The sequence below is a fragment of the Falco naumanni genome, chromosome 12 (genome assembly GCF_017639655.2).
Source record: "Falco naumanni isolate bFalNau1 chromosome 12, bFalNau1.pat, whole genome shotgun sequence".
NCBI lineage: Eukaryota > Metazoa > Chordata > Aves > Falconiformes > Falconidae > Falco > Falco naumanni.
Window position 1 is genome coordinate 16151573 of NC_054065.1, and position 13675 is coordinate 16165247.

Below are 13675 nucleotides of genomic sequence, written 5' to 3' on the forward strand. Positions count from 1 at the left end.
TCCCAATTCTTGGTAAGCTAAGAAGGCTCACACCTGCCTTGCAGCACGATGCTACACAGCACACAGGGCCTAGGGTGGTGTTTGCAGGTTGAAGCTTGCGATGGGGTTTGACCTACTAACTTTGAAAGGGCTGGCCTAGGTCCACACCCATTGGAACAGCTTGCAAGGACTTCAGAAGAGCCAGTAACCCCTGCCTGGTGCTTTGTCCTTCCTCTTAAGCAAGTATACAGTTCCCTTCAGCACTGGTGATCAGCACTCGTGGATTCCTATACCCTGTTGCATCCCCTTTGTTCACATCCTCATGGCTGCATGTGGCTCAACATAGCAGAGAGGCTGGTCCAGGGAAGCCTCCCCAATGCCAGAAGCAACACAACCAATTCAGCACACAGTGCTTTTCCTTGGACACTCCAATGCACTAGGCTTCATCTCCACGTCCATGGGTGCCACCACAGGACACGTTACTTCTGCCAACTTTCTGAACCTCCTCTATATGACGGCTGCGATGTACCAACTCAGAGCCAGAAGCTGGCCACCACCCTTCTGAACAGCTGTTAGCAGAGCACGGCAACCCTTCGGAGCTGCTCCCAAAGCTGCACACAAAGAACTAGAGAACTGCTGACCTCATGTATGCCACTCCATTGTCTGCATCAAGATCCAGTTTCCAAATAGTTGGAAATAAACCTGTAAGATCCATATCAGAGCCTGTATAACACATGCCAGTGCTCATAACACATGCATCAGTTTTAACACACAAATCATTTCAGTGTTTCCTTTTTTCAGTTCAGGATTTTGGCCCATCTCATGCTTACAAAATGGCTATGTTCTAGGACCAAGAGGGTTCATTCACCCACCAGACTGGAGAAGGGCAGAAGTTCAGCTCATCTAACTAAAAGAAGAAAAAGCACAGTACAAAGGCAGACCTGAATGTCTCAAGGCCAAGTTCATTAAGATACTCTGTGCAGAGAAAGCTTGATAATAAAAGCAAAAATTTATACCACATTTGTATGAATAGTTTTGAAAGTGTTTGAAGGATTTGGACACTTCCATCTGGAAAGCAAATGAACCTGTGCCTCAACTCAGTACAGAGATTTATACAGTGGACCAAACAACATAGGCAAGTTGCACAGCTGCATCAGTAGCTACTGCTCCTTTCTTCTTCCAACCCTACCAGCAGCCACATCATGAGACAGAAATCTGATTTTTTTCAGCTTCTTGTGGTTTACCATTTCACTCATCTCTAGGGTCTTTCCATAGGCTGTTCAGCATAACTGCCCACAGTAAGAGTGCAACATGCAGACGGCAAGAATTTGCACATCAGAAGTGCCTTTCACACCTCTTGTAGCAGTCAGCCTTGACAAGAACATCAGGAGTGTGATGAAAGAAAGATACAAGAATACTAGAAAGATGTCATACTAGAATTCTCTCTGCTCAAAAAACATTTTCCAACAACACCAACCACTTCCACTGCTTGTAACTATACTCATTCCTCTAACACCACTTAGAAACTAATAGAGCTGACCACGTTATTCAGAGGATGACAGGAAATTATATTAAGTTGAAAACAAGTTAAAAGCTTGATTTGATAGCACACCAAACTCAGAACTACAATGTATTTTCATGAACTCACTGTGCTGTTTCAATCAGAGCTCTGAACAAAGCACCACAGCTTAGGTTTCAAGACTTACATTAAGGTACGCTCAATATACAGTCTCACCTAGCAGGCACACCATGTTCTTGTGTGAGCTTTGTCTTTCCTGCACATAGAGCAAACAATAGCGGTACTGGACTTTCCTGAACCAAGCCAGGGCATTCCCTGACCTATGGCAGTTTCCCCAGCTGCAAACCACATCGCTTACAACATAGCAACCTACATGTTTCCAGCTGTGAGAAACACATCTGACTGGCTCCATTTTAAGGATATTTCTACCTGTACTAGGAACTGCACAGATTCACTAGCTTTGCTATTTGGAAAATGACTGGTGAAACTGTTCTTGTTTCTTAATCATATTATGCCTGCATACCATCATGTCAGAGGCTATAGGAGTATCTGATGAGCCTCTGAAGCAATATGCAAGATAGGGAGTTCCTCAAGTCTCCACAGGTAGGCAAAAGAAGACCTATGCTGTCAAACATGAGCATGCTTACAATAAGATCACAAAGTAACTTGCAAAGCAATTCAGTTTTACCCTTTGTATAACTGCTCAACCTCTCTTTTCCATAGTCAAATGCATGAAAGTGAAATTAAAGCTTCCAAAGAAAAGCCAGGATTTTAAAACGCAAGCACATTTTTAGAATTAAAAAATTTAGTTTGCCCTCACATAGACATGATCAGAGAGTTTATTTACATTAAGTTCCTAACACTTTAGAAGATTCCCAGTTTTGCAGATTAATTCCTATGGAAATTGCATGAGCAGCTGAAGTCCAACAGGAGATTGAAAAGATTACTTTCACTGAGGAAAACCAGCAAACTTAATAGGATTTGTCTTAAGTACCTTCATTTGTGATTTTTTTTTATTATTATTATTTTTATTTACCTGAGGCCCCCAGGACACCTATGCTTTTGAAACCCTAAATTTAGAAAAAAGGTAATTGCATATTTTTGGCTTGGAAAGGGAGAGTTCATCTCTGACTTACCGGTCATTCCCTCAAAACCAATTCCAGCTCAACAAGAAGCGTGCATGTGGGAGCAGCTCTGGAGAAGAGCAGGGAGTTTTAGAAGTGAAGCTGCTCTGGTTGAACTCAGTCTCCGTCTACATGAGAAGTAGATGCCTCTATTGAGTGGCTCCTCCTGTGAGATGAGCTGTGGACCAGTGCCCAAAACTCCCATTGACATCAACAGGCTGAAAGAAAGTGCCGGCAGAGCCCAGCAGTGCGGTTCCCATGTGAGCCAACAATGGGGCGGCTATTCAGAGCTAAGGCAGAAAATCAGAGCTAAACCCCAGCCCACGCCAAGGACAGCTGCGTTGTTGACAGCCAGGCTGGCTATTCTACCACACCAAAGCTTGACTCAAAAACAGTATTTCCTGGAGTGTTTACTCTAGTCATGGGCTTGGCCTTAAAAGCTCAGCCAGCTTCTGCCTATTGAATAGTAATAGCTGCTACATTTTCAAGTCTCAGACATGCTCCAGGACAAACTTGTGCTCCAGTTTTGCCACTGCAGACTGAAAGCAAGCAATGTCCAGCGTTCATAGTTTGTCTGAACCATCACATGAGTGCCGTGTTTCTGCTGTTTCCAAACCTGTGCTACCACCTCCCTCCTTCCTCTTCACTCACAGGCAGCGCCCCACAGGGAGACTGCAGGGCGCAAGCACGCTTGGTGTCACCTCCTGATCACCAGTGCCAAGCCATGCTGGATGAGGAAAGTATCCTACTTCTGAGACACAGGGCTAAGCAGTGCCAGTGGAAAGCAAAGGGAAAAAAAAAGCTCTTTCTTTCCATTCTTTGCTACCATCACTTTTGTGTAGTGCTTGGGACAAGTCCCTTACCATCTAACTTTTAAGCAGTAGCAGCCCCTGTTATCTTGTGGATGCTGACTTCTATGGAACTGGTCACTTGCGTAAGTGCTTAAGCTGGGAATTCAGTGCTTAGTGGTGGTGGTAGGGTAGGAACAAAAGAAAAAGCCTAACCAGTCTCTTCTGCTCATTTCAGTTCCTTAATCTAGATAAAGTCAGAAAAGCAAGCAGAAAACTGCCACCACCATCAGACACTCTCTGGACCACATGAGGAATAACCAGCTTGGTTCTAAATAGCCATTTACCCTTTCCAGTCCCCTCAAGCTCACCTCACCAGTCCTCCAAAGCACTGAACACTAAGGCTTTGTACTTTTCAGAGGTTGCTAGCATAAGCAAAAGATGTAACGTACCACGCCTGAAGAGAGATCCATTCATCCGCAGACCAAATACAACACAGGCAGTGACGGCATATGGTGAAGCCGCCTGCAAACTCTTTTTCTCCCCAGGCAAGGATGAGATATTTGTATCACAATGAGCCACATGCTGAGGGAGCAGTGGGAAGGGAGACGTATCTAGCCAACTCAACAGCCACATTGGGACCCAATCCAGGCAGCCCTTCTAGTCCAGACACACCACGGCTCGGGGAGGTGAGGACAATCCAGCCCTATTGAGAAAGTCCTGACCTTTACTTCCAAGCAATGTCTACTAACTGGTCTTGCTGGAAAGCATAAACAGGTTGCAGCAAAACTTCTTAATCTGCCAGGCCCTCGAGGCTACTTTGGCTGAATTCAGAAAATGGGAAAGAGAATGTGCTGGCATTATGCTTCTGCACTGTACTGTATCTAAAAAAGAAACAAAACATCCTTTCAAAAACTTTCTTCAAAAAGGACTCACAACAGCCAAAACCCAAGGATATACTGCAGGATGGCCACCCTTGGGACAGCCACCCTTCGGTATCCAACCAGCACCTACTCTGTGACTGCCATTCACCCCAGCTCAGATCAGACTAACCAGCTGTGTCGCTGCTGCAGTTAGGATCCACAGGTTTTGCTGAGCGATGGTTTTTGTGGCCTGCTGGCAGCCCACCATAAGCCACTGCCAGTAGATACGGGAGATGGGATTTTCCTTCTGCTAGTTCAGCAGGAATTATTTTCTCAAGTAGCTTTGAGAGAAAAATACTAGAGGTCAAGATCCCAGCCTTGTCTATTCACACGCAGAGACTCTGGCAGCCACTTTCAGGTGGGAACACTTCCCACTCACCCCAAATCTGCTCCCTCCAGGCCCACCTACCCCTCAGAGTCACACCTCACACAGTATCCCCAGCATCACGCAGGACTTCTGCCTAAGACACACCCCAAGGACACATGCCAGTGGTGCCCATATGCCCATTTGATCCCTTCTCTCTGGTCTACAGCCAGAGAATCAGCTTTAGTCTAATACCTTCTTACCAGGCTTGAGAGCTTAGAGAAAAAAGAAAGACAGCAGGGCTGGGAAGGTAGCCAGCAAGCCTGCCAATCTAAATGATAAGCCCTTGGGCTTTCACCTCAGGCTCATAATTTACTGCCACTGGTTCCAGGTGCTATTATTGTCCCTTTGGGAATCTTAATACAACTAAATTACTCTCTCTAGCTCTGTCTCCACCTGTTCTTACCCTCCTCTTCCCCTTCCTACCCCATAGATCTCTCCTGGCTTCAAAACATACTCTTCCAAACTTCAGCTACATCCAGTTTCCTCCTCCCACATCTTCCTTTTCCTCAACCAAGCTCTCCAGTACACTCCAAACCACCCTGGCCAACCTAATCCCCACTCATTCATGACTCAAAGCAGCACCTCAAGGAACTACGTTTCAGATGTTCCAGCCGATGTTCTAGGTACTGGCCCACACTTGGAGACAGCCCAGATGGTACTTAGGTCCCATGGCAGTCCAAATAGCTATATTTACCAACGTGCAAGCTCCCAGGAAAAGAAAGCCAAGTTACATGGGCAGATACCTAGGGAAAAAGAGATAGGTAAATATTTCCAGACAGAAGCACTCACATAGTGGCTCACTTGTCCATCTCCTGCTTGAACTGTTGCCCCTTTGCATGAGTTACAAAACCAGATCAAAAATGCACTCAGGCAAAACAAGAAAGGAAAGGATTAAGGGATAAGAGCAGAAGTGTGAGGCCATAGGAACGGACAAGCCAACACACTGTGCCAGGGCTGACACAATGGTAGAAGAGGTCCAGGGAGAGATATATGAGATCAGAATGAAAGTCTGCTTGCAGCACACCTGAAAGGTGAACATTCTATCAACAGATATCATGGGGCAGAACAGAACTGGAGCAGACTTGCACAGAAGTCAATTCCATATTTCAACAGTGTACAGAGAACACAGATTCTCATAGAGCAGTTGTTCATGTACAGGCTGGATGAGTAGGCAGCAAGGTGAACTGAAAACTGGATGAACAGCTGTGCTCTGAGCACTGCGATCAATGGCACAAAGTCTAGTTGGAGGCCAGCAGCTCCCAAGTACCCCAGGGGCCAATACTGGATCCAGTCCTGTTCGGCATCTTCATTAATGATCTGGATGATGGGACAGCACATACCCTCAGCAAGTTTGCTCATGACATAAATCTGGGAGGAGCTGCTGATACACCAGAGGGTTGTGCTGCCATCCAGAGATACCTCACCAGGCTGGAGAAACGGGCTCACAGGAACCACGTGAAGTTCAGCAGCGGGAAGTGTGAAGTCCTGCACCTGAGGAAGAACAACCCCAAGCACAAGTATATGCTGGAGGCCAGCCAGCTGGAAAACTGCTTTGCAGAGAAGGATCTGAGGGTCCTGGTGGACATTAGATTGAACATAAGCCAGCAACGTGCCCTTGCTGTGAAGAAGGTGAATGGTATCCTTGGCTGCATTAGGAGGAATGTTGCAAGCTGGGTGAAGGAGGTGATCCTTCCCCTCCACTCTACACTGGTGAGGCCACACCTGGAGTACTGTCTCCAGTTCTGGGGTTCCCAGAACAAAAGCAACATGGAGGTACTGGAGAGAGTCCAGAGGGCCACAAAGATGATTAAGGGACTGGAATCTCTCTCCATCAGAGAAGAGAAGGCTCAGGGAGGGAATCATCACTGTAAAAATATCTGAAGGGAAGGCAGAGCCTGGTACCCAGGGCCACGAGCAAGGGTAACGGGCACAAACTGAAACACAGGAGGACATTACCTCTGAACATCAGGAAACACTTACTGTGAGTGTGACTGATACAAGTTGACCAGGGAGGTTGCAGAGTCTCCATCCTTGGAGATATTCAAAAGCTGTCTGGACACAGTCCTAGGCTGCCAGCTCCAGGTGACCCTGCTGGCGCAGAGAGGTTGGACAAGATGACCTCCAGGTGTACCTTCCAACCTCACTCATTCTGTGAGAGTGCTCTAACCTCTGTCATGCTGATTGATGCTGAAAGTTTAGGAATATATTATCCTACCTGTCTTGCCTTTGGCATTGACAAGCTGGTACCATGGCAGCAGTTGAGCCTTACCATCAGTGAAAACCTAGTCAACTCACCTGCCTCCTTCAGGAAAGAAAAGAAAATCATTATCCTTTCTAGGAAGCAGCTAGGCTAAGTCCTACCTGGGTTACTGCTCTCTTATGCTCCGATTCATCCAGTGCCAGCAGGACACAGTGCACACACTTCCATTACAGCATGTTTTTGCACGGATTAGATAATCCTCCAGGGAACACTTTGGGGACACAGATAAAGAGACAGATACCTGCTGCTTGGCAGAGTCATAATCACCTCCTTGGGGCAAGGTGGGGTTCCTCCTGCCTTCGCCTGCTATTGAGTCTCTCTCTGTGTACCTCCCAGACAGCACTCTTCCTTCCCACCCTCTGACCCTCCACCACTGTCAGACTACAAATGCCTTAATCAGCAAAACAGACATCAGCTGCGTGGCACTGAGCCAGAGTCTTTGTAACAGACATCAAACCAGAAGAGAACATCTCCTCAGCTCCTCCACAGGCCCGAAGAATGAGACATCTCTACCACGCCCCATCACCTACTCACATGGGACATGTGTAGAGTCGCCAAGCTTCCTGCCACCAAACTATATCCTTGCAGGCAAGCAGACTAGACAATCTAATCAATCACTTTCGGCCCCAAACTTTCCCATGTGAGGATTGTCTCACGGCAGCCAGAAATAGCATTTGTTTTGCTGGCTATTTCAGTGCCAAATGCTGGCAGGGGTGAGATAGACAGGGGCTTCTGTGCTGGAGGAACAGCTGCTGTAGAATATTTCTGGGGGTGAAAAAAAAGCAAAATTGCAGGAGGTTGACAGAAGCAGGATTTCTCATTCTGAAGTGGTGCAATTCGTTTCTGCAACAGTTTCCTTATTATATTGCTTCAACAAGCACTCTACTGCACCCAGGGACAAAGAACTGCTGTGGCCCAACTTTTCACACCTGGGAGAGAAGTCCTGGCACTGGGCCCCTTAGGAAATGGTGTAAGTCATTACGCCTAACACAGGCCCCTGAACTCTGCTCAGTCACTCCGAAAAGAGAGGCCCAAGGCAGAGACAGTGAAGAAACTACCACCAGCACCTGCACCCCCCCAGCACCTAAGCAAGCTCAGACGGGCAAACAGATGATAACAATTTTCAGGAACTCACAAGGCCCAGATTCAAATAGAAGGCTGAGGGGTGAAAAGGCCTCACAAACTCACACATTCTCTATCTGGAAGCTATTTGTCAAGTCCTGGAAAGACAGGCAAGGGCAAAGCTCAGCTGTGCTAAGGATATGGAAATCTCACCCTGGAGCCATTAGCAGCCCAAAGCCCAGATGCCAGAGTACCAGGGGTCACACACTGGTCCATGGTCACAAGTGGCAAGTGCTGTCCTGTAGCCTCTGTGCAACCAGCATCAGCCCAAAGAAAGCCTTCAGTGCTGATCGCCCTGCGGGGCCCAATCCAACTGAAATGCCAGTATTCAAATATTCAGCAGAAGGACTGTTGGGCTTGGGTTTACACAGCTAAGCCCTGATCAGGGCTCACGCTGTACCCAGGCCATGCTCAATATCAACACAAGACAAATTTCCACTCACCTTATGCAGTGAGAAATTCAAATGTTTGCACAGGATGTTTTTTCTCTTCTGTGCTGGCTTTTTCATCCCAGCAGCTCAAAGCATTTTAAATAATGTGTTAAGCCTCTGTAAGACAATGGTATTGATATCTACTCATATATGCAGGCAAACCATGGCAGAAAGGTTTCACAGCTTGCTCAGAACTACCTAGTAACTTCCTAGCATAACTGGAAATACAGCCATGTACCCAAATTCTCTGCCTTGTACTTTTAAAACGAAGCTTTCCTCACCAGGCACCTACCCACACATAAATAAGGACAATTTTGATTGCTCATCATGCCAACCCAAAGCTGCTCTCCTCCAAGAGAGATCTCTTCGGATCTCTCCCAGCAAATGCTACACTCTGACTTCTCAAGCCGCTGAAAGTAGATTTCAAAAGGAGCTCCAGGCAGTCCCACTGAACGGCACAGTAGGGTGAACCCTTTACTTCCTTTCTATCTGTTTACACAATGTGCCAAGACCAATTATTCTCACCCCCCTGGGAATGAGCTCAGCAACTCCAAGGAGTCTTTGTAACACCCTGGACTTCCTTACACCTCAACTGACCCTTGTGTCCCCTGGTGCCTTCACCCTGAGCCATCAAAGGATGTCCCTGTTCTCCTGGACTTCATGCTCTCAGCATTGCCAAAAAAGCCAAATTTGCTGAAGTTAACAGGGTGACAGTAGCCACGGTCTTTCTGTGACATGCACAGCCTTCACTAAATAGCAAGTGGCTGGCAGCAGGGCCTGCATGTAATGACGTTGCTGCCCAAGGACCATGATCAAGGGGTGGCTGGGAGAGGGCATTCACTGCAGCAACATGGGAGTCTGCACGAGCCAGGGTATTTCTGCCCAATTAGGGGAAAGAAAGAAAGAAAGAAGTCTTCTGAGCTAATTTTCTAGTCCTTTGGAGGAGTGAAGAAAGCATGCATTGAAATGCCCTTGCTCAGCCTCAATAGGGAAGAGGCTGGGTGGCCAACTGACCAGCCAGCCAGGGTGGGAAATGCACCCGTCAACTGTCTAAACTCATGGCTGGGGCACAAAAGGACAGAATCACACTGCCCCGTGAAGCTGGAAAAGCACGGCCTGGCAACTAACCAAAAAGGGAATTTTTAAACCTACTCCTGTGCAGCCCTTCCTGCTGAAGGGAGGCTGAACTGCAAGCCCAGATGATGGAGATTTCCATTTATCTACAGACCATGGAGCTGGAAGCACAACAATTCCCTAATGCCTGAAAAGCACTCAGATTGCCCCCGACTCACTTGTGTCTCCCAAATTTGCTCCTCTTCCTCACCAAAAGGTACCAACTCACTGGAACACAGGAAAACATTTGGACACCACATGCCACCGATCAGTGGCCTTCCTGCAAAAGCTGCCTCGTCTGCTCAAACCTAAGAATAGCTTAAGCATCCCAACACAGATCTACTCCACACCACAACTCTCTGCACCAATTTTCCATCACCATCTGACATAAACAGAGCTTCAAGCAAAGGCAAAGCACTGTCTCTTCATCCACCCTCAAGTAACCCATAACACATCATGCATCCAAAAGTGTCTTGTCTCAGAAAATATTTGCTTCTGGTGCAAATTAATCCGGACAGACTATCGGGCATCTGTCAGCTCCACAGAGCTGCAGGAATGGGAAGTAAGGTTCAGAGAAAGACTGAAAACCTATGGGCTGCTCAGAAAAGTTTCCATCTTATCAAGCTTTTTGGCTGTATTCTCATGGGCAAGCACATGACAGTTAAGGATAAGAATCACCAAGCAAGAACACCTTGATGTTCAGAGCCCAGATGAAGCCATAGAGTGGCCAATTTAGTATTATCTTTCCCCATTTGCATTGTTTACCTGACTAAAAAACACATGATGCCAGATGCTAGCCAGGCAGTTAAAAAGAGGCACTTTTATTGGAGAATAAAAACAGACAAAGAAACAAGAAAAGGAAAATAGTTAATTCCCATTTTACAGGTGGGGAATGGAGGTACTGAAGACGACATGCCCAGCTTCATACAAGGATTTTGTGGCAGAAGTCAAAGCCAAACCCAGATTTCAGATCACTGTCCTAGGAAATGAGATTACTGATTTCAGCTAAGCTAGGAATTCAAATGGCAGTAGAAGACTGAACCTACAACACTAGTGTTAATTCTATCACGATTTTTGTAGCAGAAACAAGTAGCAAGCAAGAAGTCATCATAAAGCTTCCATATCTTACTGGTTGAAAATAACCAATTAAAACTATACAAATAAAACAAGTGACCAAACACTGTTATAATATTCAGGCTGCATCCTACTTTGCATGTTCCTACCACCCTCACCGCTCTCCCACCCCCAAAAAAGTACACTTAAGTTAAAACCACTAGCTGAATGTCCTTGCTTTATAACAGGGATTCCACAACCTGGAAGCATTAATGACATCCACAGTACAAATGTTAATTTACAAAAAAACCCCATAACAACAAACTACACCCCCACCTCTACTTCAGATTTCAACTTCTTTTGCAAAAATCTTTGCCACAATTAAGCCAAAAGCGTAGAGAGCAGATGAACCAGGAAGCATATAGTTCTCACAAGGTTTCCCAGAAAAACCACAATAGTTTGGAAAGTTTATTTAAATTAGCCTCCAACCTTCACCAGCACACTCCCAAACACACTGCTGAAAGGAACTTAAGGCAGAGCAGGTAGATGCTATGCCTGGGATCCAAATCAGAGAAAGCACCTGGGCCAAAAGGAACATTTCTCCATTTACTCACATGCACTCCGAAAAAAAAAAAAAAAAAGGCTGGGCACAGGCTTACCAGCTTTCTTCTCCTCTCATTAGGATGTGAGACTAATTAAAGCCTGTCAGTATCAGTAGAAGATTTGGGTGATGTGAAATGCAAGACTGGGCCTTTTCAATGTTCTGTGAGCAGAAACTTGGCTAGAAGGGCAAAAAGGGGGTGAGGAAAACTGTACTGAAACCACAAGACACTGCATTATGTATTCATGGGATGTATGCTGCCAGCAGGACTGAGAACAAGCAGCAGTGTAATGGGGAAATGGAGGGGTCTCACTTTTTAGATCTTGGAAAATAAATACATAGACCTTTCTTTTAGTGGGTCCATCTTGTAGGCTTAAAGTTAGGTTAAAACTAGTAAGGTTAAAACTACATCCAACCAATCAGAAGCAGTGAAATTCTTCCCTAATGAGAGGCAATTCAGAACTGAAAATAACCGTCTTTAACTCACTGCAATTTACCAGGGTCAGCAGATGTCTGCAGATACTCTTTCAAACTGACACCACACCAGTGCAAGAAAGAAAAATAATGAAGAACGAGCTGAAATACTAACTTGACAGCAACGCCTTTTGAAAGAGGCACCAGATGGGCACTGCACAGGGCAGCGCACCCCACCAGTACCAGGCATGCCCCATTTCCCAGCCTCTGCAGGGATCAGGCAAACTCCCAATGTTTACACACCTCAATCTCAGGCCCCTACAAGTCCTGCAAAGTCAAAAGTAAGTGCATCTAGAGCAAACTGTAAACAGTTTGTATTTGTTAAGCGTTAAGAAGGTAAAAAGCACTGTTTTACACTGCTGTGAAACTCCTAGAAGGCAAAGAGAGACCTGGGCCCAAGGAGGACAACAAGTATGGAAAAAATCATCATCATCGTCAAGTCTACAACTACTTCCATCACAAACACATTTATTTATACATCCCTAAGAAATTAATTTATTTTGGAGTAAATGGTACAGGTCAGATCATGGCAGCAGGGGTAACTTGGCAAAAGTGAACTTCAGTGATTTTGTTCCTGTGTCATGCAATGACCTGGACAGTATGGGTGCTGCCTGCCTAACAAGGGTAGCAAGAGAACAGCCCAGCTGTACCAAAAGCCACCCAAACAGCAGCAGCTTTACCTCTCAAAGAGAGGTGTCCACACTTAGGCCTAGTTTACCCTAGACAGACAGCAGAAGTACCAGTTATGCCCCTGAAGACATGACCACAAGAAGCAACCCTATGGATTTACTGAACTCTGCCTCAATAACCCTCTTCTGTCTTCTCTCACATGCTGCTGCTTTCCTCATATGAAGTTCTGCCTTACCTGCTGCATTTTTTCCAGGTCAAGGCTGGGCCTGCTGACCTTATCCCCATATCCTTGTCGATGTCTCTTACAAGGCATGACTTGCTCAAAGCCCGCCCCAACGCTTGTGAAGATTAAAGGTCTGGAGGCTGGGCTCCGCACCAGGGGCTGGAGTCTTTTGGGAGGGGAGGCACTGAACAGCACGGGGCTTGAGCTAGCGTGCAGGCCATCAGCCTGCTCTGCCACAGGCCGGAAGGACATCGCGCACAAGTTCTTCACTTCATCATCACTGGAGGACGTGTTGTTGCTGTCGCTGCAGCAGGCAAGCTTGCTGACCTGGGACCACTTCCGCTTCTCGGCAGCAAACTCTCGGTTGATGCGCTCCAGCTCCTCTTCTGAGCTGTGGCGGTCCAGGCTGGCGTGGAAGAGGGCCCGAACCTTGCAGCATTGGTTCTCCTGATTCTGGAGCTGGTTGGTGGCCAGAGGGGTCAAAGTACAATTCCGTCTTCTCTCTGGTGGGAGGAGGAGATATGTGCGTGGCAGAGCATGTCTGTGTCCCACTCCCTAATAAACTAGGCTTGCTTTTTCCTGACCTGTTTTTTTGTATTCTCATCCCAAGTAATTTCTGAGCTGTTTTCCCACCTTTTCTTCCCCAGAAGAAACATTCCGCAGCTGAATGCTTCCCTTTGGAAGTCTCCAGACCTTGTTTAGACCAGACTGCTAGACACTCCCTTGCAAACTGTCACCTGAAAGTCTACTTGCAGAGCAAGAACGTGGACTTGCCACCCACCTCATCCCCTGAACATGAAGACATGATCTCACAATTGTGGTGTTAGGCATTTTCCTCTAGCTAAGAACATTTAAGTTCTAGTGACTAGTTCTCAGGACAAAGGAAGCAAGTAAGTTACATTACTTTAAGCGGCACATCTGTGGCTCAAATAATAGAGATCTGGTTTCTGGAGATAAAAATCCTTTTTCTATTACAAGGCTCATCGTACAAGAGAGCCTGCCTTCAGCCATAGGCTGGACACACTTTACCTGTTCTGCTGAGCTCTTTCTATTTTAAGTATGTGGAGC

The 13675-nt window shown here is 46.4% G+C and overlaps 1 protein-coding gene across 4 annotated transcripts in view; it reads right to left on the bottom strand.

Moving 5' to 3' along the window:
* The window catches only part of LOC121096180, a 58781-nt gene that overhangs the window by 26290 nt on the left and 18816 nt on the right, over positions 1 to 13675 (bottom strand). For all 4 annotated transcript variants that reach the window (XM_040611912.1, XM_040611910.1, XM_040611909.1 and 1 more), the window contains exon 3: positions 12620 to 13110. In XM_040611912.1, the coding sequence (XP_040467846.1) occupies positions 12620 to 13110 (491 nt within the window). The remainder of the gene's footprint in view (positions 1 to 12619; positions 13111 to 13675) is intronic.